The sequence below is a fragment of the Lepidochelys kempii genome, chromosome 2 (genome assembly GCF_965140265.1).
Source record: "Lepidochelys kempii isolate rLepKem1 chromosome 2, rLepKem1.hap2, whole genome shotgun sequence".
NCBI lineage: Eukaryota > Metazoa > Chordata > Testudines > Cheloniidae > Lepidochelys > Lepidochelys kempii.
The window spans coordinates 198,850,086-198,874,130 of NC_133257.1; the positions used below are offsets into that span (position 1 = coordinate 198,850,086).

Consider the following 24,045-nt stretch of genomic DNA (forward strand, 5'->3'; position numbering starts at 1 on the left):
TAAGAATTCTATTTAAAATACTTTATAAATTGCATAGGTAAGTAGGAGGACAGTAATTGCTTATGTTTTTGAACCCATAGGTAAATGGATTCCGGAGTTACGTAGATCTTTACGTAAAGGACAAGTTGGATGAAACTGGAGTTGCGCTCAAAGTTATTCATGAACTTGTGAATGAACGATGGGATGTGTGTCTCACTTTAAGTGAAAAAGGGTTTCAGCAAATCAGCTTTGTAAATAGCATAGCTACCACAAAGGTGAGTAGTTTTATGTATATTTTAAATGAGTGAAATGTAAGGGATAAAAAATGTACACTAAAGTTATGCCTACTTAGTTATTTTATAAATAAATCTTTTTTATACAAAAAATTAAAATGGGTGAATTAATCCTATTACATGAAATATAATAGTCTGCCAAGGCAATTGAGTGCAATCAAAATCTCTTCATGGCAGAACTGTATTTCTAAATAAATTTTTTTGATTTATTTTAAAATACTAGTAGTCATTTGCAGTGATGCAAATAACTTATGAATACACCTGATGATATTGGGTAAGGATGTGAAATGAACTGCAACTATTGTTTAGCATTCACAGCATTTTTATATTTACCTTTAAAACACATACTGCAATAAAATATTACTGATACTAGTTTGGAAATTAAATTATGTACAAAAAGTAACCTGCCAAGTGGTGAAAAAAATGGGCTTGAGTCCCTCCCCTCCTTCTCTTTCTGCACCTTTTTCTTACTTTCCTATTACTTCTTTCTGAGATATAAAGCAGGCCTAAAATGCTGGGGTTATTTTTTCCCCTGCTTGTGTTTTTACATGAGATATCCAGTTGTTGTCTACACTGTAAGGCTCAATGTTGACTAAAGAAGTCACACATTGATAAGAGCCAAATCAACGGCCATGGCCAAGAAGCAGTCTGCTCACCTCACAACAGTGCAAAATTCACATTAGGCCACCTTTGTACTTCCCCTGGTCCTGGGATCACCCTGCACCAGGCCAGTTGTCTGGCACAAATTAAAACAACCTTAACTTGTACCAGCTACATATGGCTTCCAGGGATCACCAAGTTGCAAGAATATCCTGGCGATATCCACTGCACAAGTTGCAGGGGGTGAGTGATGTAAGAGCTGCTACAGCAGTTCTTATTCAATTCAAGAATCACGTAAGGAAGGGAAAATTCTCTGGAGACTGTTTAAACCATTTTTAGGGAAGCTTAGCTATGAGTGTCCCTGAAAGGTGAACTATTGAGAAGGAAATGGATTTTTAATAAGACAGTTTAAAACTCTTTAATCAGGTCTATGCTAGGTAACTGTACAAAAAATATTAATACTAATTCTACCAGTGCCCTGCTGCCACTGGTTCAGCAGTACCAGTGGTAGCACATAGTAAGAGCACTATTGTAGTCAAGGCTCCAGTGAAATCAGTGGTAGTACTGGGGGGAGCATAAGTGTAGACATGTTTCTGGTGGCTTTTGTCATTTTTACTACACAGTTCATACCAGTGATGTCTTCAGTGCAGTTGAATGAGTGACAGAATGGTGGGAATATTTTGCTAAAAATCCATAATACAGACACGGTTATTTTAAAAAAAAATCTATTTAATATTAATTCCTAACTAATGCTTGTCAAAATGGGGGGAAAACAGACTTGACATTCTTGGTATTTCTGAAATAATAATGAAAAAACCCAAGTAGAACCCCTGTATTAATTCAGGCCTTTTTTGTACAACATAGAGGCAAAAAAAGTGTGCAAATCCCATTTTTAAAAGTCTGTCACAGGTTACCTTTTAATATTAAGTTTGTGAAAAAAGTTAAGAATCAAGGGGAAAGCATATCTACAGCTGATTTCACATACAGAATATGAATAAGTGTCTCTGATAGAAAGTTATTACATATATTATTTATCTGGGGGGGGGGAAAGAGCAATTGTTCAATCTTAAGTAAATATATCACTTTACTGAAAGAGACTTGAGAATGACTCCTTTGGTCCAGTTTTCATCTATCATGCACATACACGTGTGTACTATCAGAAATTCTTTATGAAAATTCATAGAAAAAAGTACTGTGTATTCTTCAAAGGTAAGTGTTGTAATTTCTAGTTTCTCCCACTCTTGGATCCATGCCTTATGTATGTGACTGGATGTGGAGTGTTCGGAGCCGGTAATCCACCTCACCAGCAATTGATGTGCAACTACCCACTGATGAGACATAATGGCTAGTAACTAACTGCGTCAACTGCCTGTTCCCTTTAATCTGCTAACAGGTGAGGAGCTCATTTCAGCTGTTTTTTGGTTGTATATCGCTCTGTTTGCCAAAATCCTTTCATTTTCTGTTTCTAGATACGTTTCAGCCAGTGGTAATTCTTTTCCCTACTTTCTTTTTAAAAAAAAACCTGTCAGTTAAAAATAAGTTTTCTTCAGGTAGCATGTTGAGGTACCAATCCCTGTTTTTTGTAAATTTGTTGTCGTGTCTATAATGGTCAGGTCCCTGTGCATTCACAGTTCTTCAGAATCTACCACTTGCTACAGAATTCTACTTGGGAATCTTAAGATTTCATTTAAAAGAATGTTTCTAGCTATTTTGGTTATGTAGCTAACCTTCCAAACATGAAACACTTGTAAACTTATTAAATGTTGTCTTCCTGATTTCTCAAACAGCTTCAATAATAGCTGTAATAGAAGTATAAACTGTATTAATCAGCTCAGTTGTTAGCTCTGAAGTCAAATGATGATTTTAAATATGTTAATGTTTCACTACTGATCATTTTAGCAGAAACATTCTAATAAAGATGCTGTGAATTTAAGGGAGGGTGCAGGGACTCTTCTGTGTGCTGTTAAGATTTGTTGGTGTTGGTAGTGAGAAATTCAAGGCCCTCCCAGAATTTAAAATAACATGTTAACCCCATCCACAAGAGAGGAGGAGGAGGAGATGAATTGCATCTTCCACAGCTTCTTAGATCATCAAAGTCTCAGTTGTTATCCAACCAATGGCCCAGACCTTGCATATTGAAAATTAGAAATTGGTGACAGTTTAAAATAAATTGAATTTAATATTAATAGAAAAATAAACACCACAAGGGATCCTGTAACAATTCTATTTATAAATCTAAGTCATAGAAAACCTCCACTTTGCAATTCATTTATATAAGTTATAGAAATTTCAGTTAGCCACGCAAATTGTTGGCCTTTCCTTAGAATTTAGGTCTAGTTTGCCACAAAATACTGGGTATTGTGGCTGCTAATGGTACTTTTAGGCCATGTCTACATATTCGGTGGTGTTGTAGCTACAGCACTACAGCTATGCTGCTGTAGTGCTATAGTGTAGATACTTCCTACAGCAACAAAAGGCGGTTTCCATTGCTCTAGGTAATCTAACTCTGAGTGGCGGTAGCAAGGTTGACGGAAGAATCTTCCATCAACATAGCCATGTCTACGCCAGGGGTTAGATCAGGGGTTGGTACTCAGGGCCATAGCTATGTTGACCTAACTTTTAAATGTAGACCGGGCCACAGTGTAGGAACTGACCAGTTACCATTTTATTAGACACATCCCTGCAGCCTTGAGTGTCCAAGAGTGGGGTTAAATTATAACACTTACCTTTCGGGAAAAGAAAATTATGTGCTTGTAATTATCTTTCTCAGAAGGTGGTAGTTATAATAGTTACCCCTCCACATCCCCTCAGAGTTGCAAGATAGAGCTAGCTTTTCAGTCTTGTGAACTTTCATTAAAGTGTACTGACAGTTGGGGCAGTTACAGGCTGTAAGTTATTGCGTAAGTATGCCACCTACTGGTGAGATGGCTTAAAGGTTTAAAGGCTCCTAACTTCGAGCTCTCAACATCCCTCACTCAATTATGCACACTAGGAATGGACCCAAGAGTGGGGAACTATTATAACTATTATCTTCTGAGACCAAGAATTTCAGGTAAGTAGTTATAATTTTTTGATATATCAACAACTACAATTTTTACAAAATATTAAAAGTGGTAAAAACAGATTTTTATAACCTAGCTATAAATGTTTGAAATAGGATTTATAATAGAGATATTGACACAGTCTGAACTATAGTGATGTGGTGAGTAAAACTGTAACAAAACTAGTTAAATACTTTTTGAAAAAAAATTGTTCTGCCAATGTTTTATGGACATTTTGACTATAGAGGTCAGTAGACATTTGTCATAAATAGTTCTTTTTACAGACTGAAAAATGTATTATGGTTTTCTTTCCTTAAAATATCAGGGCACAAATTTAAATTTCAGTAAATTGAACTATCCTGCATTGTTAGAGAGGTAGTACTTTCTTACTGTGAATAAAACTGGAGTCTAGTGTTTTAGAAAGTAACAAATAATGGATAGATTTTTTTTTAAAAAAATCACTATTTTTACTTTTTGAAAAGTATGGTTGGTTCATGTTACTAGTTAAGTTGAGAGGCTGAATGGATGCAGCAATCTGCCTGACTTGGCCAGATGGCAGGATTGGAGCCTTAGGGTATGTCTGCACTTCAACTTGAGGGTGTGATTCCCAGCTTTAGGAGACATATTCGCACTAGTTCTCATTGAACTAGCATGTATGTAAATAGAATGTAACTGAGATAGCACGAACAGTGGGAAAGGTTAGACACCCAGTGTGCATGCTATTCTGAGACACTACTTATGTACTTGGGATGGCTTGCCCCTCCTACTGCTCAGACTGACTCAGCTACATTCTGTTTTTAGTATGCTAGCTCTGACTGGTAGCGTGAGTATGTCTGCTCAAGCTGGGAATCATACCTCCATCTTCAAGTGTAGGCATAGTCTTAGAGTAAATGTTCCCATTACTCTTCTCTTTTACAGAATCGTGTCAAATAGAGTACACATTTCAAATTTCTGTGTTCCTACTTCTCCTGAGATAAATTATCATATCAAATGAAAGGGGAACTAGATGGCCCAGAGGATTGGTAATGTATATCGATTCCTTGACATCTAGGTTGCCAGCCCAGTTTGATAATGACCAAAAGTCATTATCGTCTTATGGCTGTTTTATGACCTCTCTGTTTTATGACTTTTATGAGTCTCTGTTGAGTGAGTTTGGTGGCCTCAGTTCAGTTCAGGTGTTCATATCAAAAGGTCCAGACTGAGTAGTGGAACTAATTGAAACAGTTACCTGCAGTTTCAGCAGAGATCAAGGACTGAATGGGAATGGATACTGACCTATCATCTTCCACCATATCTTGTCTCACACTAAATCCAGCCATTTCTTTCTCTGATATCATCAACGTCCATCCCTTATAGTAAAACCTTTGGTCACTCCTTAATCATTTCTTGCCATTGTTACTGTACCCTTCTCTTCTGTGGCCTTCTTTCTTTTAATTTCTTTCCCCTACAGTACTTTCAAAACACAGCTACTATTTCTTTCAGGGTGGTAGCCATGTTAGTCTGTATTAGCAAAAACAACAAGGAGTCCTTGTGGCACCTTAGAGACTAACAAATTTAGTTGGGCATAAGCTTCCATGAGCTAGAACCCACTTCATCAGATGCATGGAGTGGAAAATACAGTAGCAGGTATAAATACACAGCCCATGAAAAGATGGGAGTTGCCTTACCAATTGGGAGGTCAGTCTAACGAGACAATTCAATTAACAGTAGGATACCAAGGGAGGAAAAATCACTTTTATAGTGGTAATGAGAGTGGCCCATTTCAAACAGTTCATAAGAAGGTGTGAGTAAAAGTAGGGGGAAATTAGATTTTGTAATGACCCAGCCACTCCCAGTCTTTATTCAGGCCTAATTTGATGGTGTCCAGTTTGCAGATTAATTCCAGTTCTGCAGTTTCATGTTGGAGTCTGTTTTTGAAGTTTTTTTGTTGAAGAATTGCCACTTTTAGGTCTGTTATTTGGTGACCAGGGAGATTGAAGTGTTCGCTTACTGGTTTTTGAATGTATGATTCCTGATGTCAGATTTGTGTCCATTTATTCTTTTGTGTAGAGACTGTCCGGTTTGGCCAATGTACGTGGCAGAGGGGCATTACTGGCACATGATGGCATATATTATATTGGTAGATGTGCAGGTGAACGAGCCCCTCATGGTGTGGCTGATGTGGTTAGGTCCTGTGATGGTGTCCTTTGAATAGATATGTGGACAGAGTTGGCGTCAGAGTTTGTTGCAGGGTTTGGTTCCTGTTGTGTGGTGTGTAGTTGCTGGTGAGTATTTGCTTCAGGTTGGGGGCTGTCTGTAAGCGAGGATTGGCCTGTCTCCCAAGGTCTGTGAGAGTGAGGGATCGTCCTTCAGGGTAGGTTGTAGATCCTTGATGATGCGTTGGAGAGGTTTTAGTTGGGAGCTGTAGATGATGGCTAGTGGTGTTCTGTTACTTTCTTTGTTGGGCCTGTCTTGTAGTAGGTGACTTCTGGGTACCCTTCTGGCTCTGTCAATCCATTTCTTCACTTCAGCAGATGGGTACTGTAGTTTTAAGAACGCTTGATAGAGATCCTATAGGTGTTTGTCTCTGTCCGAGGGATCGGAGCAAATGAGGTTGTATCTTAGAGCTTGGCTGTAGACAATGGATAGAATCATAGAATATCAGGGTTGGAAGGGACCTCAGGAGGTCATCTAGTCCAACCCCCTGCTCAAAGCAGGACCAGTCCCCAATTAAATCATCCCAGCCTGGGCTTTGTCAAGCCTGACCTTAAAAACTTCTAAGGGAGGAGATTCTACCACCTCCCGAGGTAACGCATTCCAGTGTTTCACCACCCTCCTAGTGAAAAAGTTTTTCCTAATATCCAACCTAAACCTCCCCCACTGCAACTTGAAACCATTACTCCTTGTCCTGTCATCTTCTACCACTGAGAATAGTCTAGAACCATCCTCTTTGGAACCACGTCTCAGCTAGTTGAAAGCAGCTATCAAATCCCCCCTCATTCTTCTCTTCTGCAGACTAAACAATTCCAGTTCCCTCAGCCTCTCCTCATAAGTCATGTGTTCCAGACCCCTAATAATTTTTGTTGCCCTTCGCTGGACTCTCTCCAATTTTTCCACATCCTTCTTGTAGTGGGGGGCCCAAAACTGGACACAATACTCCATATGAGGCCTCACCAATGTCTAATAGAGGGGAACGATCATGTCCCTCGATCTGCTGGCTATGCCCCTACTTATACATCCCAAAATGCCATTGGCCTTCTTGGCAACAAGGGCACACTGTTGACTCATATCCAGCTTCTCGTCCACTGTCACCCCTAGGTCCTTTTCCGCAGAATTGCTGCCTAGCCATTCGGTCCCTAGTCTGTAGCGGTGCATTGGATTCTTCCGTCCTAAGTGCAAGATCATGTGATGTGGTCTGGATGAAAGCTGTAGGCATGTAGTAAGTATAGTGGTCAGTAGGTTTCCGGGATAGGGTGGTGTTTATGTGACCATCGCTTATTAGCATTGTAGTGTCTAGGAAGTGGACCTCTTGTGTGGACTGGTCCAGGCTGAGGTTGATGGTGGGGTGGAAATTGTTGAAATCCTGGTGGAATTCCTCAAGGGCCTCTTTCCCAGGGGTCCAGATGATGATGTCATCAATGTAGCGCAAGTAGAGTAGGGGCGTTACATTACCGCTTCTCCAATCCCGTCACTGACTTCCTGTGTTTAAAATGTTGCAATCAAATTCCCTGTGTTCTTTGAAGCAGGAAAGTGTGCTTTCATTGGTCTACTCATCAATGATGTCTCTATACAACTTAACTGTTGTATTTATTTTAATGTTTGTTAGATTGTAAACTTTTTGAGGTAGGGACCTTGATTTAGTATGTTACAAAACACCGAATATCTGTTGTTGTACATATCTACAATAGAGATGATTCACCCTTGCAGAGTTAGTGGGCACTGAGTTAGAGGCACATTAGTCAGCTGCAGAAGGGAAGCTTACATTTCTGCTTTCCTTGCACCTTTTTTGTAATAACTGAGGATTTCAATCTACAGTATTGTCAGCGTGGAAAATTTCACAATCACTATATTCAAACACATTTTTTTATGTGAATTATGATCAAGTAGTACTAAACCAAAATATTTATTTTTAAAAGTTCTTGTATTCACATTTTAGATTCAACTTTCATCCCCACCTCACCTCCCTTGATTTTAAAGACATTGCTATATGTTTTATCTGTTTCAGTGCTTTTGGTAAAGAATTTTTCCAAGTAGACAAAGTTCTTCTCTGTCTAGATGGGGTTTTGTTTAATACAACCTTGACCAGGCATACAGTTTTGGAGCACCAGTAGAGATTGTCTCAAAACTCCTGTCAGCTTTCTTAGTTATACACTGTTTTGCGGAGAGTAAACAGCATGAATGTTTTGCTCTCATTCTTCATTTCTAAACGTTCATTTTTGCCTCACTTACTCTGATTTTAGTTAGGCCTGTGACCCACTTAAATGATTGAAAAATTGTGGAATGCTAATAAGAAAATCAGTAAATGCCTCGAGGGGTGCTATTGTGTGATGTAGTCTCTCTGCTTCTTGCATGAAACTTTGTAATCATTGTGGTTGTTGATGGTGTTTGAGGTAATGATGAGCCTCTTAGCCACAATGGCAACTGGAGAGGATCCGCTGAGCAGTTGAAGAGCCCTAGGCATGCTCCAGAGACCTTTAAAACATATTCAGACGTTGAGGTATGAATGAAGTCTCCCCTTTTCTCCCAGACTTATGTGTTCTTTTGACCAATGAGTTTGTACCTGCCAGAGTTTAGCTGGATAATTGGAAGGCTAAAAATAAATTAAAGAGACGGCCAATATTAAGCTTCTTCAGACTCACCAATCAGGGCTAAGTTGTCCTCCTCCTTCTCTCCAGTCTGATACTGAGCCTTTAAACAAACTGCAAACAGTTGATGCAGAGGAGTTTGCTTTCTGTCCTTTCAGTTACTTTTCTTTTCTCTCCAATCGGTTTGACAGATATACTTATCTGAACCTGATTTCTGTGAAACCTTCAGGATGAACTTGGTGATTAGCTTTGGTGTTTTGCACTTCAAGATTTATCTCTTATTCTGAAGTATTATTTACTTGCTGAAGCTAATCCTTCTTTCCTCAGATGAGGCAGAGCTGTTATATAAGTTTGAGAACCAGCCAGATGATGCTGTTCCCTTTTCCTAACTGTACAGAAACAAATGTTGATATGTGGGTTGTACTTTATTCTAATTTCACCTGGCATAGTGATAAGAATTATTTAAATATTGGTTTTTATACCCCACAGCTAGCATGGTGTGCTAGGATTCTTTTTAATGGTCTTGGTTGTTAACACTTCTACGTTGTTACCCTAAGTGTCCAAAAAAATTGCAAGTTACAAAACCAGCATTGTTTTAACTTGTTTACTTTAAATGATAGAATGTTACTTATGAAAGTAAGAATTTTGTTTAGTAATTTTCCCCAACAAATTCAGACAAACAAATAAATACATACAAAAAAAGATATAAGAAAGGAAAAGGAAAAGAATAGATCCTCCTCTACAGTTTTGGTTGACTATTGTCAGTTTCAGGATGAAGTCATGGATTTCTCCTCAGGGAGGCAGTCTCTGGTCCAAGTTGTTTAGGACAAGTTGGAAGGCGTGGTTTGGAAACATAGGCTCAAGGCTTAATGAAGTTTCCTCTCTCTCTTAGAGATAGGAACTAGTGAAGACAGTGTCGTGTGAGGAGGCAAAACTAAATCCTGGAACCAGTTGAGATACGGTGCCAACATCCAAGAAACACTCTGGCCTGAGATTCAGTGGGCTTGACACCTACAATTTGGGGTGTAAAATAAAAAAAAGAAAAAAGACATGCACAATACAAATCTAACAAAAGCAAAGACACAGAGCAGCCAAGCTGAGCCCCTCTTTTGGGTTATTCTTTTTTGGTTCTCCTGGCTTTTATATTTCTTAGTCTGTAAAAAAACTTTACAGCTGTCCTTCCAGAATTTTCCAGCAGTTTGTCTAACCCAAACAATCATAACTCCAAGACAAGGGAACCTGGAGCAAACTCTAAACAAATCAACAAGAGTATAATTCTACAGTTTAGTTATTGAAAAGATGAAGATATGCTCTCTCCTGATAAAGATTGGCATCATCCCCTGAGATCCTAGTCAAACAAATGGCCTTTTGAAGTGCTTCCATAAATTCTATTCTTGGCTGAAGTTTTCTGTTCACCAGCTTTCCAATACTACATAAAAGTCTCCCACCCTCCCAGAAGGATTTTCATATTGTTAGATAAGATGTCAGAATATTTGGACAATGGCTACCATGAATCTATTAAAAAGACAAGGTGGGTGAGGTAAAATCTTTTATTGGACCAATTTCTGTTGGTGAGAGAAACACGCTTTCGGGACACATGGAGTTCTTCAGAGAGCTCTGTATGGCTTGAAAGCTTGTCTCTCTCACCAACAAAAATTGGTCCAGTAAAATATATTACCTCATCCACCTTGTCTCTCTAATATTCTGGGACCGGTACTGCATGAATCTGTCCGGTTCAACTAGATTAGAGGCTATGCTAGTTCTAGCCTACGGTGCACTTAGACAGAGATCCTGATCTGGAGGAGAATTTTCAGCAAAATACAACTTCCCTATGGCAGCAGACATCTGTTTGGGGAACCCTTAAATCAAGCACTTAAGACTTAAAGAATAAAATCTCTCATGACCTCCATTTAATGGGTGCGTGGATGGAAGCCTCAACCTGCAGGTTTTACTCTTTCCCCAAACCTAACTTCAGGTATTCATCCCCTTTTTATGAGCAATGGAAATAAGAGATTTACCATACTTACAAGATGAGAGGATCATCCTGCAAGGCTGCAAAGTACAGGCTCGTTATTATAGAGAATATTGGTTGTTGCAGATGGTTACTACATACTTCTACGAGCTTCCCCATTCTCCAATCCCTCCTCACAACTCCCAGAAAAGATATCCAGGGCATGAAAAATAGCCCAGCACCTCTTTGCCATAAGAAGAATGATGTTCCTCCTAGATAAAGATTCTCATTCACTCTATGGGGAGATTGTCCTATCTTGGACTTGAACTGTTCAAACTGATGGTGATGAATCTGTTTAATCAGTCTTACTAACTATTGTCTCAGGGAACTATTTACTATTGCAGACCTGCAGGATGCGTGCCTGCATGTACTGCACGCCATAAGCAGTAACTCTGGTACTGTGATGCTTACAAGGGTTAGGGCTCGCTGTTTGGAGTAGGGCTGAGGCAATATTTTCCTAGAACAAATCTGCAGAGCTCCTGTGTGGTCCTCCACGCATGCTTTAATTAGACGTTATCTGAAATAGAATAAATACATATGTTGCTGCACATGCAGTGTTTGGTAAAATAATTCTGTCCTACTGTGTTAAGAGAACATGTAGAACCCATCTAACAGACTAAATTTGTTCTCCCAGATAATGGACAATTTTTCTTACCTGATGGATAAGAATATTTTTTTACTGACTCGCTCTTTGTGGTGGTTTTATTTTAATTATAGTTATCTATTTTAGTATATATCTTATATCTATCATATTTCTTTCATGTGCCTCTTTTTAAGGACAATCACTGTTAGGGTGTAATTTGATTTTTTTTTCCTGCATAAAGCTTGTGTGAATTGCCTTTATATCCCTAACCAGTTTAATTCCAAATGGGTGTGTCTGATCCTACATCTTATAGATTTGGTTTTTTTTAGTGGTACAGTATAGCGTTTATTTAGTGATATACAAATGGTAGCTGAGTATTCTTTCTGTTTGAACTTCTCCGAAGTTTTGGGATGTAGACGGTGTCCTATATTCAGTTTCCATTGTACCAAGGTTGGAAGGTAGAAATCTTAGTTGGGAGTTAAATACGTTGTCTCAGTTCATTAATGTAAAATAATAATTCTGGCCCATCTGAAGTCAGAGTAGCTAATTGAAGAATTCTCTATAAGGAAGAAGAACAAGCTTTGTGAGCTACCATTTGTGGACAGGGGGGAGCTGACAGGCATTGTGGATTCTGCACTCTCAGCTTTTGTGGTGGAATAAAGAAAAAATCCTGTTTGGTCTTGCATTGATGTGTTTGGATGGGGTAGAGGGTTAGAATCATAGAATCATAGAATATCAGGGTTGGAAGGGACCCCAGACCTCTAGTCCAACCCGCTGCTTGAAGCAGGACCAATTCCCAGTTAAATCATCCCAGCCAGGGCTTTGTCAAGCCTGACCTTAAAAACCTCTAAGGAAGGAGATTCTACCACCTCCCTAGGTAACGCATTCCAGTGTTTCACCACCCTCATAGTGAAAAAGTTTTTCCTAATATCCAATCTAAACCTCCCCCCCTCGCAACTTGAGACCATTACTCCTTGTTCTGTCATCTGCTACCATTGAGAACAGTCTAGATCCATCCTCTTTGGAACCCCCTTTCAGGTAGTTGAAAGCAGCTATCAAATCCCCCCTCGTTCTTCTCTTCTGCAGACTAAACAATCCCAGCTCCCTCAGCCTCTCCTCATAAGTCATGTGTTCTAGACCCCTAATCATTTTTGTTGCCCTTCGCTGGACTCTCTCCAATTTATCCACATCCTTCTTGTAGTGTGGGGCCCAAAACTGGACACAGTACTCCAGATGAGGCCTCACCAATGTCGAATAGAGGGGAACGATCATGTCCCTCGATCTGCTCGCTATGCCCCTACTTATACATCCCAAAATGCCATTGGCCTTCTTGGCAACAAGGGCACACTGCTGACTCATATCCAGCTTCTCATCCACTGTCACCCCTAGGTCCTTTTCCGCAGAACTGCTGCCTAGCCATTCGGCCCCTACTCTGTAGCGGTGCATTGGATTCTTCCGTCCTAAGTGCAGGACCCTGCACTTATCCTTATTGAACCACATCAGATTTCTTTTGGCCCAATCCTCCAATTTGTCTAGGTCCTTCTGTATCCTATCCCTCCCCTCCAGCGTATCTACCACTCCTCCCAGTTGAGTATCATCCGCAAATTTGCTGAGAGTGCAATCTACACCATCCTCCAGATCATTTATGAAGATATTGAACAAAACCGGCCCCAGGACCGACCCCTGGGGCACTCCACTTGACACCGGCTGCCAACTAGACATGGAGCCATTGATCACTACCCGTTGAGCCCGACAATCTAGCCAGCTTTCTACCCACCTTATAGTGCATTCATCCAGCCCATACTTCTTTAACTTGCTGACAAGAATACTGTGGGAGACCGTGTCAAAAGCTTTGCTAAAGTCAAGAAACAATACATCCATTGCTTTCCCTTCATCCACAGAACCAGTAATCTCATCATAAAAGGCGATTAGATTAGTCAGGCATGACCTTCCCTTGGTGAATCCATGCTGGCTGTTCCTGATCATTTTCCTCTCATGCAAGCGCTTCAGGATTGATTCTTTGAGGACCTGCTCCATGATTTTTCCAGGGACTGAGGTGAGGCTGACTGGCCTGTAGTTCCCAGGATCCTCCTTCTTCCCTTTTTTAAAGATTGGCACTACATTAGCCTTTTTCCAGTCATCCGGGACTTCCCCCGTTCGCCACGAGTTTTCAAAGATAATGGCCAATGGCTCTGCAATCACAGCTGCCAATTCCTTCAGCACTCTCGGGTGCAACTCGTCCGGCCCCATGGACTTGTGCACGTCCAGCTTTTCTAAATAGTCCCTAACCACCTCTATCTCCACAGAGGGCTGGCCATCTCTTCCCCATTTTGTGATGCCCAGCGCAGCAGTCTGGGAGCTGACCTTGTTAGTGAAGACAGAGGCAAAAAAAGCATTGAGTACATTAGCTTTTTCCACATCCTCTGTCAGTAGGTTGCCTCCCTCATTCAGTAAGGGGCCCACACTTTCCTTGGCTTTCTTCTTGTTGCCAACATACCTGAAGAAACCCTTCTTGTTACTTTTGACATCTCTTGCTAGCTGCAGCTCCAGGTGCGATTTGGCCCTCCTGATATCATTCCTACATGCCCGAGCAATATTTTTATACTCTTCCCTGGTCATATGTCCAACCTTCTTGTAAGCTTCTTTTTTATGTTTAAGATCCGCTAAGTTTTCACCATTAAGCCAAGCTGGTCGCCTGCCATATTTACTATTCTTTCGACTCATCGGGATGGTTTGTCCCTGTAACCTCAACAGGGATTCCTTGAAATACAGCCAGCTCTCCTGGACTCCTTTCCCCTTCATGTTAGTCCCCCAGGGGATCCTGGGCATCTGTTCCCTGAGGGAGTCGAAGTCTGCTTTCCTGAAGTCCAGGGTCCGTATCCTGCTGCTTACCTTTCTTCCCTGCGTCAGGATCCTGAACTCAACCAACTCATGGTCACTGCCTCCCAGATTCCCATCCACGTTTGCTTCCCCCACTAATTCTACCCGGTTTGTGAGCAGCAGGTCAAGAAAAGCGCCCCCCCTAGTTGGCTCCTCTAGCACTTGCTCCAGGAAATTGTCCCCTACGCTTTCCAAAAACTTCCTGGATTGTCTATGCACTGCTGTATTGCTCTCCCAGCAGATATCAGGAAAATTAAAGTCACCCATGAGAATCAGGGCATGCGATCTAGTAGCTTCCGTGAGCTGCCAGAAGAAAGCCTCATCTACCTCATCCCCCTGGTCCGGTGGTGTATAGCAGACTCCCACCACTACATCACTCTTGTTGCACACACTTCTAAACTTAAATCCAGAGACACTCAGGTTTTTCTAGGGTACAGAGAACCACTTTCCTTTTCTCCTGTATCCAGGCAGTATATGGACAGGATTCCAACTGACTGCTATTGAGTGCTAGACAAATGGTTGCATGCTAATGCACCCAAAATTAACTGCTCCATTGTCCCAAGAGCGGGTAAGTCAGCTGGCTTTTGTGATATGGTGAGGTATATGCCCTCCTGTGTGGGGTTACCATACGTCCGTATTTTCCCAACATGTCCGGCTTTTTGGTTCTTAAATCGTCGTTCGGGAGGAATTTTTAAATATCTAAAAATGTCCAGGATTTTGCCATTATTATTTTTCCCCAAAGAAAGGTTGATCATTCAAGAAAGAGAGTGAATGTTGACCATTTGAGAAAGAAAGTGAATGTTGATCACTCAAGAGAGTGCCCGCTTTTTCCCCCTAGCTCCCAGCGCTTGTACCGCAAAACAGCTGTTTCACACAGCTGGGAGGGAGGGGGGAAGAAGGGGAATGCGGCGTGCTCAGGGGAGGGGGTGGGGCTGGGGTGGGGATTTGGGGAAGGGGTTCAATGGGGCAGGGAGGGGGCGGAGTTGGGGCGGGGACTTTGGAGAAGGGGTTGGAATGGGGGCGGGGAAGGGGTGGAGTTGGGATGGGGGGGCGTGAGCAAATACCCCCCCCAACCCCCTTGGAGTGTCCTCTTTTTTGAATGTTCAAATATAGTAACTCTACCCCTGAGTCTATGGTGCCATAGCAGCAGACATTGAATAAGGAGTACGTGTAGCGCCTGAGCAGTGGTAAGAAGGCTGCTGACCTTCCCCAAGTCCTCCTGCTCTGTGCTGGTGGGATGTTTCTTGGATCCTCTGCTAGGTCATTACTGGTCTGCTCCTCCTCCTAAGTACTAATATAAGGCACAGAGTAGTAAGGAAAAGGTTTTGCTTCAAATTAGCAGCACACAAATAGCTGTCAGTGTTTTTCAGGAGTGTTTTAGAAGTTCTGCTAAGAAAAACAGAGATGGATTGCATAGGTGAAGGAAGGGATAGTGATGGATGGTGTAAATCTGAGGATGCGCGTGCAGGCCAGATTTTATACACTCAGGCCTGGATCTACAAAAGTTTCAGTAGAAGTTAGGAGCTTAACTGCCTTTGTGGATCTGGGCCTAAATCCCTGCAATGAGAAGAATTTGACTTGATGAGAAAGAACACACTCTCTCATGCTTGTGTTAACATATGCTAAAACCAGTTTTGCCTGTTAGGCAAAGGTCCCTGCTGAGGGTCATGTGGAGTTGTATATACCATTACTGATCTTCAGGGTCTCTGAGCTGTCTTCAGAGCTGTCAGGCAAACAGGGATGGCATGCATGCTCCTATATTGTGAAGTCATGGATTATATTTGTGGACTGCCATTGCGCAGAGTGTGCAAAAGATAAAGCTCCTTTTGCCTTAGACTGCATCTGTGCATCCACACAGATGACTACTATATGGTATAATAAAAGCTTTAAACCAATTTTTCTAGCATTACATTATAATATAATGATAAATATTCTTGAATAAGTGATGGCATACTGTATATAGTTTATTCAACCTCAACATGAATACAGTAATTTTTGGTAACACAATTGCAAGATGTTTGGAATTTCAGTGGTTTTCTTTTTCTTTTTTTTTTCATTAAGGGTGGTAGGCATGTTGATTATGTAGTGGATCAGATTGTTGGTAAATTGATAGAGGTGGTGAAGAAGAAAAACAAAGCTGGAGTTTCAGTGAAACCATTTCAGGCAAGTAGTTTCATGTATATTAAAAACAAATACTGAAAAAGAATGGAGGCAACAGTTTTGATAAGTGAATTGATTTCTCTGTTTTTTCAACAGGTGAAGAATCATATATGGGTTTTTGTGAATTGCCTGATAGAAAATCCAACTTTTGATTCTCAGACAAAGGAAAACATGACCCTTCAGCCTAAAAGTTTTGGGTCCAAGTGCCAGTTATCAGAGAAATTTTTCAAAGCAGTAAGTATGATATGATTTTATGATGGGAACACAGGAATTCCATGCTGGATCAGGTTTTCATGTGCTCCCAAATGAAAGTACAAGATTAATTGGGTTATAGAATCTGCATTTTTATGAATCCAGAGACTTCAACAAACTGCAAATGGCATGGAAGAATTTCTGCTGCCCTTCTAGTCTGAGTAGTGGAGGCAATAGGCTGCACTGTGCCCTTGCCCGATTTCATTTCATTTCCATGGCTCACCCGCCTATGGTAGATTACATACTATTTATGCTAGTAAATTTCTAATCCAAAGGCAGGCATTTTCCAATTTTGGTTGTAACAGTACCTTTTGAGTTGAGGATTATTATCTTCGCTAATTTGTCCTTTAAAATGTGTCTTATACTATTTAGCAAAGGGTGCATAGAAGAACTTGTCTTTTCTTCTGTGAATCAAGTAACATATAACTATTAATATGCCATTCAAAAATATATACTCTCCTCCAGTAATATAATTTGAAAATACGGGTTTATGTTTTAATTCAGACAGTTCAGGTAAAGCCTTTTTAAACAGATGCAGTGGTGTAAATGCAGGTTCCCCCTCACCGGTGCCTCTTTATGAGGCTCTATTAAATAAGAAAAAGTAGAATTAAATTTCAGCCAGAATTCATTCAACTGCGTCCTCTTTAGTGCCAGTAACCTAAATGGAAATGTAACAGCATGTGAGTAGGAGATTTACAGCTTGTACTCCTAACATCAAACAGATTTACACTGAATAAATAAAAAAATGCAACTTCTTGGTCTTAAAATACTAGTTCCAGACTTGTTGTGAAAGCTCTTCCATTACAAGGACAGTATTAAACTATACTGTACTGTATTAAACTATACCATAGCCAAGTGTGTACACAAGAGAAGCTCCAAAAAGAGGAAGGTATTTAGAAATTTGGCTACCTTTTTTTATCAAATTCAGAGGAGAAAGGCCTCCCACCCAGCAGGCCAGAATCATTAGCCAGGTTCTTTGAAGATTAACTTGATGTTGAATAGGTAATATACAACGTAGTATGTTAAGATTTTTTTTTATAACTTTGCCTTAATAACAAATTAAAAAAAAAAACACCTAGTTTCATCACATGGAATCAGCCGCATTTTTCTAACCTTTTAGTACGTAAGGGAAAAGCAATAAATCATAATAATGTGAGACTGGATGCAACCTCCAGAATTGCACTTTATTATGTCTTTTCTTTCTGGCAGTATTTTTTTTTATTTGCAGTGTGTGTACTCTTTGCTAGAAGTGTGCATTTTATATTTAAGGGTATTAAATGTGCAGTGAAATCGCTAACCAGTGAATTTTTTATGACGAGGGAATAGTGAAAAGCCAAAGCACGTGGTATTTGCATCCAGTGGTGGTTTCTTTTGACGTGAAATTATCTCTCCAACTAGTTACTATGTGGAAATATTTGCTATAGAAATGTGTTACTCATGCTGCATAAATTTGTCTTGCATTGGTATAGAATTCCTGGGTAGAGTTCTGGTGGTTTGCTGATATAGGGCCCAATTCTCATTTATACTCAGGCCATTTTATACCATTCTGAACATATAAAGAGGTCTTTAAAGTGCGTGTAAATGTAGCTCACTGCTGGAGAGGTGTAAACTGGCCTTGGTGTAAATAGAATCAGGATCATGGTACCTAAAATGTGCTATGCATTTCATAAACCTAGTATAAGACAGGTCCCTTACTTTAAAAGTTTACAATTTAATAGAGAACTCCTAGACAAAATACTAATAAAGACGTGGGGAAGGGAAGCAGGAATTAGGGAGAAGCATAATAACAAACATGTGGGGGATATAAAATAAAAGAAAGGAATACATAGGGTAGGTTGGGGGTTGTTTGGATGCTAATGTACATATAGTGTTAGTTGCTTAAATATTTTTTAAATCATGCTTTTTTGAAATTGTTTAGGGGAATTTGAAAACCACTGATGGATCTTAGATTGGATTCTTACATTTTACTGTATTATTTTAAGTTAGTGTGTGAAGCTCTACTTCTGTGCTCATGCACAACTCTAATCTATCATTTATAGGCCTCTAATTGTGGTATCGTAGAGAGTATTCTGAACTGGGTCAAATTCAAGGCACAGACTCAGCTGAACAAAAAATGTTCATCAGTGAAGCACAGTAAAATCAAGGGCATTCCAAAACTAGATGATGCTAATGATGCTGGTAAGAGCTTTAATATGATTACTTCATGCCAAGAAGTTTATTATGTTTATATCTTTAATGTTATCAACAATTGTTAAATCACTGTTAGAAGCTCTAAATCTGTTGTACACAAGTTTAAGATAGTTTATTGTTATGTTAATGATATATTTCTGTTCAACCTTTAACTGTTCAAACTATTCAAAGTATATTTCTGTTCAGACTTTATCATCTTGAACTGCATACTTCTCTATGCAAATTTTTAATGATCAGTGAAAGAAAGGTGAACCCCTTAGTGTTGTAGCTGTCAGTCTGATGCTAAGACTACCAGATACTTTACAGTAAGGAGTTAATAGTTCTGACTTAGGGTCTGGTTTTTATTTAGAGAGGTACATCACAATAAGTAGTGTGTCCAATATTCTGTTAGGTTTTTTATAATATATGTCAATATTCACTGAATATATAGAAATAATAATTCATTATGATTAGGTAGCACCATGTAAGACAGCTGAGGAGGCTTTGTAATCTTTTCTGAACATTTTCTAGTTTTTTAGCCACAGAAACCTGGGGAGAAACTGTTCCATCACCTGGGATTAGTGTTTTTTAGGTAGGGATGAGATCTTAGGGACAGAGAAACAGTCTGACCTTTGGGCATTTAGTATAATTTGATAACTGATCTCTTTGCACCAGGAAGAAAACCATTTTGCATACACTTTAGCTTCCAAAAATTAAGAATTTGAAAGGAGTAGCCCTCTTTAAGCATTTTCATTTTAAGGGTTTTCATTTGCATATGGGGTTTTCTGAGAATGTAGGATATGTCCACAACCCAATTAAAAACCTGCGGTTTCTGGGGCTCAGGCTAAGGGGCTGTTTAATTGCAGTGACATCAGGGCTCGGGTTCGAGTCCAGGTTTTAGAACCCTGCAAGATGGGAGTGTCCCAGAACTTGTGCTGCAGCCTAAGCCTGAATGTCAACACCACAATTAAACAGCCCCTTAGCCTGAGCCCCACAAGTCTGAGTCAGCTGGCACAGGCCAGCTGTCGGTTTCTAATTGCAATGTAGACATACTCTTAAAGTCCATTTCTTAAATTTTCAGAGCCTTGTTTGTTTCTGAAATACCACTGTTCAAATCATCAGTTTCAAAAAGGCAACCTGCTAAGTCAGGGAGAGACTCATATTACTGTGAGGAATCTGGAGAACACAAGACTTCTTTCTTTTCTGAGGAAGTTATATATGCCTTTTTTTGAGGTTTAGTATTAAATAGTCATTTTCTCCAGCCTCTGAGAGGGTCATTGGTATTTGAAGAATGGAGTAGGCTCCAGAAGAGTGGAGCTAATATCTGGCTTTCCTTCCAGGAAGGATTCCTATGAATATATAGACTGTCTGCAGCCCTAGCAATGAGGGAGGAACAAGAGAGAATCATCTTGTTTTAATACGTTAATGTTTTAGGACGAATGAGAACTGCTTGTGGAGAAGTCCCAAATCTTAGCCTTTTCCCTAGGCAAACAAGTATTCTTGTCTTGTTGTTCTGCTTCTGTCAGATGGAGGCAGAACACTTGAATTATGGCTTGGTTCCAGAGAAGATAGAGGGGGTAACAATACTTTGATCCATTGAGCAGCTTCCATGTGTGCGTGCTTTTGCATGTGGTTACCCAGTCCAGACTTGTGGATTCTGCATGTATGAGAGAACCAGACATAATGAAGTCCAGTGGAAGATGAAGTTACTTGTATAAAAATTATGCAGGTATATGAATGAAAAACCCATCTTTAGTGTATATATGCATATATAAGTGTATGTCATTTGTAGACCGTGTAGGGCTGCAAGACAACCACCCAGAAGTGGCTATTCACTCAAAGATACAACAGCCAGTACTCCTCTGTTTTCCTTATGCAGGAGTTTTAGGTCCCTGGATTTGTGTGAGACATCTCCACCCTCTTCCATTGCATTCATCTTCCCCTCCACACCAGCCCATTGCTGGGATGAGGACCTCCTCAAAGGAGGAGTGGGTGGGGAGGTTGCTTTGCTCCCTCTGTGGAGCTTAAGTGGTATGGACGGTCTCACATTCTGAGTGAAACTCACCCTGTATTAAAGAATTATCTATCATTTTGGTTTAGGGAGAAAACCAGTAATTTAGTACAAACATATTTTCTGGTTTGCTTTCTTTCCTGCCTCTTTCCCACCCCTCCCCAGGTGGCAAACATTCTTTGGACTGCACGTTGATTTTAACAGAAGGAGACTCTGCTAAATCTTTAGCTGTATCTGGCTTAGGGGTCATTGGACGAGACAGATATGGGGTATTCCCACTCAGGGGTAAAATCCTCAATGTTCGGGAAGCTTCTCACAAGCAGGTAAGCAGTACTGCCAACCCCCAACGTTAAAAAAATCTTGTCAGCTTCAGTGTATATAATGGCTTAAAAATTGTGAAATTTTAAAAATAATGATTTTTAATGTGTCTTTATTTGATGTTTGAGCTTTCAGAGTTCACATTTTCAAAAAATTCTCAGCAGATGTGAGTTACTTTTTATTGAAATTTGAGATTCCCACCTAATAAAATGACATTTGGAGATGAGGCTTCCAGAATTTATAAAATATTGCAAAAGTTGTGGTAAAAATAATAAGAGTTGGCAACATTGGGTAATGAAGGACAGCACCTGAACTAAGAGACTCTTAAATATGGGGAGGTTTTGGTATAGCTGATGTAATATTATACAAATATCAGGGTATCAACTCCATGGTGCTTTTTTACTCCGTGCTGAATCTCTGCTTTTTACACAGATTATGGAAAATGCAGAAATCAACAACATTATCAAAATAGTTGGTCTGCAGTACAAGAAAAGCTATGAAGATCCAGAATCTCTAAAATCCCTGAGATACGGAAAGATTATGATCATGACTGATCAGGTTAGTTTGAGGTATACAGGTTTAAAAAACACAAAACTAAGATATTTTAGAGTCTTTGGTTTTTCATTTTTGCTAGTTTTGTAGGTATCACTTTTACCTAGCCTTTGCAGAAGGAGGGCACAAGTCTGTGCAGAGAAGCTCCCCACTGCTTAATGTTTTTTGGGGGGATGATTTCCCTATAACTACTGTTTCTTCTTCGAGTGGCGTTCCTGTGGGTGCTTCACTTTGGGTGATTGTGTGCCCTGTGCCTCGAGTTGGAGAATTTTGAGAGCAGTACCTGGCTGGGCTGCACATGCACTCTCCCCGTCTCAGGCCTGCAGTGGCAGTTAACTGGAGCTGTGCGGACCCCTTGCCCCCCAGTTCCTTCACACCCATCCTTGGTCTGAGTCGGAGCTCCAGCGGTGCGCTTCCTCGCCTCAGACTTAGTTTAGTTAGATTAGTCAAGTAGTTTAGTGTAGTTAGCTTAGTTGGTTAAGAACCTTTTATTTCTTTTTCTCCTCATTTTAAAAAAAAAAGGACCAAAAACTTTTTTCTCCTTTCGTCCCCTTAAGGGACATTATTTTCCTCAGAATGCCAGGGTCGTCTGGCTTTAAAACTGCCGCTCCTGTCGCAAGGCAATTCCGCTTTCTGACAGACACTCACAGTGTGTCCAGCGCCTGGGGGAAACTCATGTGCCCCAAAAGTGCACATATTGCCACAATCTTAAGACCCAGACTAGGAAAGCCAGGGATCTTAAACTGAAGCTCATCCTAATGGAGAAGTCCCTCTGTCCCATTTCAGACTGGCTCGCAAACTTCTCCTGCCACCCTATTATGGCAGGCAGCTTCCGACAGACCCCTCTCCACCATCCCGAAAGGAAGGGACCTGTCTCCTAAAGGACGTGGAAAAAGGAGAGCTAACACTCCCCCTCCCAAGACCATGTCAAAGAGGAAATTCCCCTACTCCCTATAACCATTGTATAGGTTACAACAGGTATCAAACAGATAACCAAATTCTGCTTTACTATACCAGAGCAACCCATCTGATTTCAAATCTTTGTTCCATTGGTGTGAATGAGAACATATCTGACCTAGCACACGTAAATATGTTGAGGCACGAGTGGAAAAAATGGGACAAAGGCCAAGTTTTAGGAGAAATGACAGTAGAAAGTGGCTCAGGGGATAGTAAATATACTATTAGTAGTGTCGTTTTTAAAAAAAGAGATAAATGTTAGGGGAAAATATTGTATGGATCCTCTCCAAAATGACTGGTATTAAAACCAGTGTCCTTTTGTTAGGAATAATAAAAACAAAACGCAGACAAACTAAATCAAACAAGGTTTTTTATACATTGTGTTTTGAAATTCACTGATAATAATTAGTACCTCCCTTTTCGAAAACACTTCACAAACAATCCTCATATACCCCTCTGAAGTATCTATGTACTATCCCCATTTTACAGATGTGAAACTGAGGGGGAAGCTGATATCCAAAATTTCAAAAGTCCACCTGATCTGATTTTTGTCAAAGGTGCTGAACTACCACAACACTAATTGAAGTTAGTTGTGGGTTCTCATTGGCCCTGAAAATCAGGCTCCAGAGTCTAAAGTTGGACATGCACACAAAAGTAGACAATTTTGAATAATTAGGCGTTAGTTATTTTCCCAAGGCCACACAGTGAATAAGTGATAGAACGGGGATTAGAATTCAGGAGTGTTTGATTCCTAAGCTTGTGCCATATCAACTAGATTATGCTGTTTTATGAGACAATCTGTCTGTTAGATAGCTGCAGGGAACAAATTCCAGAGGTAGGGTCCTCAACTGAGTGAACTCCTTTGCTTGATTTCAATTTATTTAGTGTGTGCATAGTTGTCTAGCCAAGCGATGGCATCTTCAGTGGCATGATGCAGTTCTTCTAGGCCACCACTGAACCTAATCAGTAGGCATTCATTGACAATGTGCGTCATCATCTGTGTTGCGCCACAGCTGCACAAAGGGCTGTCATGAAGGCCCCAGAAATACTGGTTGGCTGCACAGAAACCTTGCCCAGTCCAGAACCTGTTTAACAGAGACCATTGGCGACAGGGCAGGTCAAAACCAGGCGGGCAACTTGTGAGGTCAGCGACGAGGGACTGGCTGGGGATTATAATAGATATCCATTCCTCTCACCAGAGTGTTTCTGCCCTAACATCCTGGCATGGTGGATGAGACCATAATGGGTGGAGTGACGGCAGAGGTGCAGCCGGTGGTTTAAAAAGGTCATTATGCAGCGGCAGGCTTGAGTTGGCACATACTTTCTCCAGTAACTTGCCAGTGGCAACCTCTCATCTGATATGAGGAGGAGCAATATTGCTCAGAACTGAGAGCCATGGGAGTGGAGTTGGACACAGGGTGCTGGAGATGATACGCATAGTGGTATGTAACTGCG

At 40.5% G+C, this 24,045-nt stretch overlaps 1 protein-coding gene across 7 annotated transcripts in view; it reads left to right on the top strand.

The window, feature by feature from the left end:
• Positions 1 to 24,045, top strand: part of TOP2B (DNA topoisomerase II beta) — a 129,484-nt gene that overhangs the window by 63,837 nt on the left and 41,602 nt on the right. For all 7 annotated transcript variants that reach the window (XM_073333463.1, XM_073333460.1, XM_073333458.1 and 4 more), the window contains 6 exons: positions 81 to 254; positions 16,233 to 16,334; positions 16,428 to 16,565; positions 18,623 to 18,761; positions 20,929 to 21,086; positions 21,514 to 21,639. In XM_073333463.1, coding sequence (XP_073189564.1) covers positions 81 to 254; positions 16,233 to 16,334; positions 16,428 to 16,565; positions 18,623 to 18,761; positions 20,929 to 21,086; positions 21,514 to 21,639 — 837 coding nt within the window. The remainder of the gene's footprint in view (positions 1 to 80; positions 255 to 16,232; positions 16,335 to 16,427; positions 16,566 to 18,622; positions 18,762 to 20,928; positions 21,087 to 21,513; positions 21,640 to 24,045) is intronic.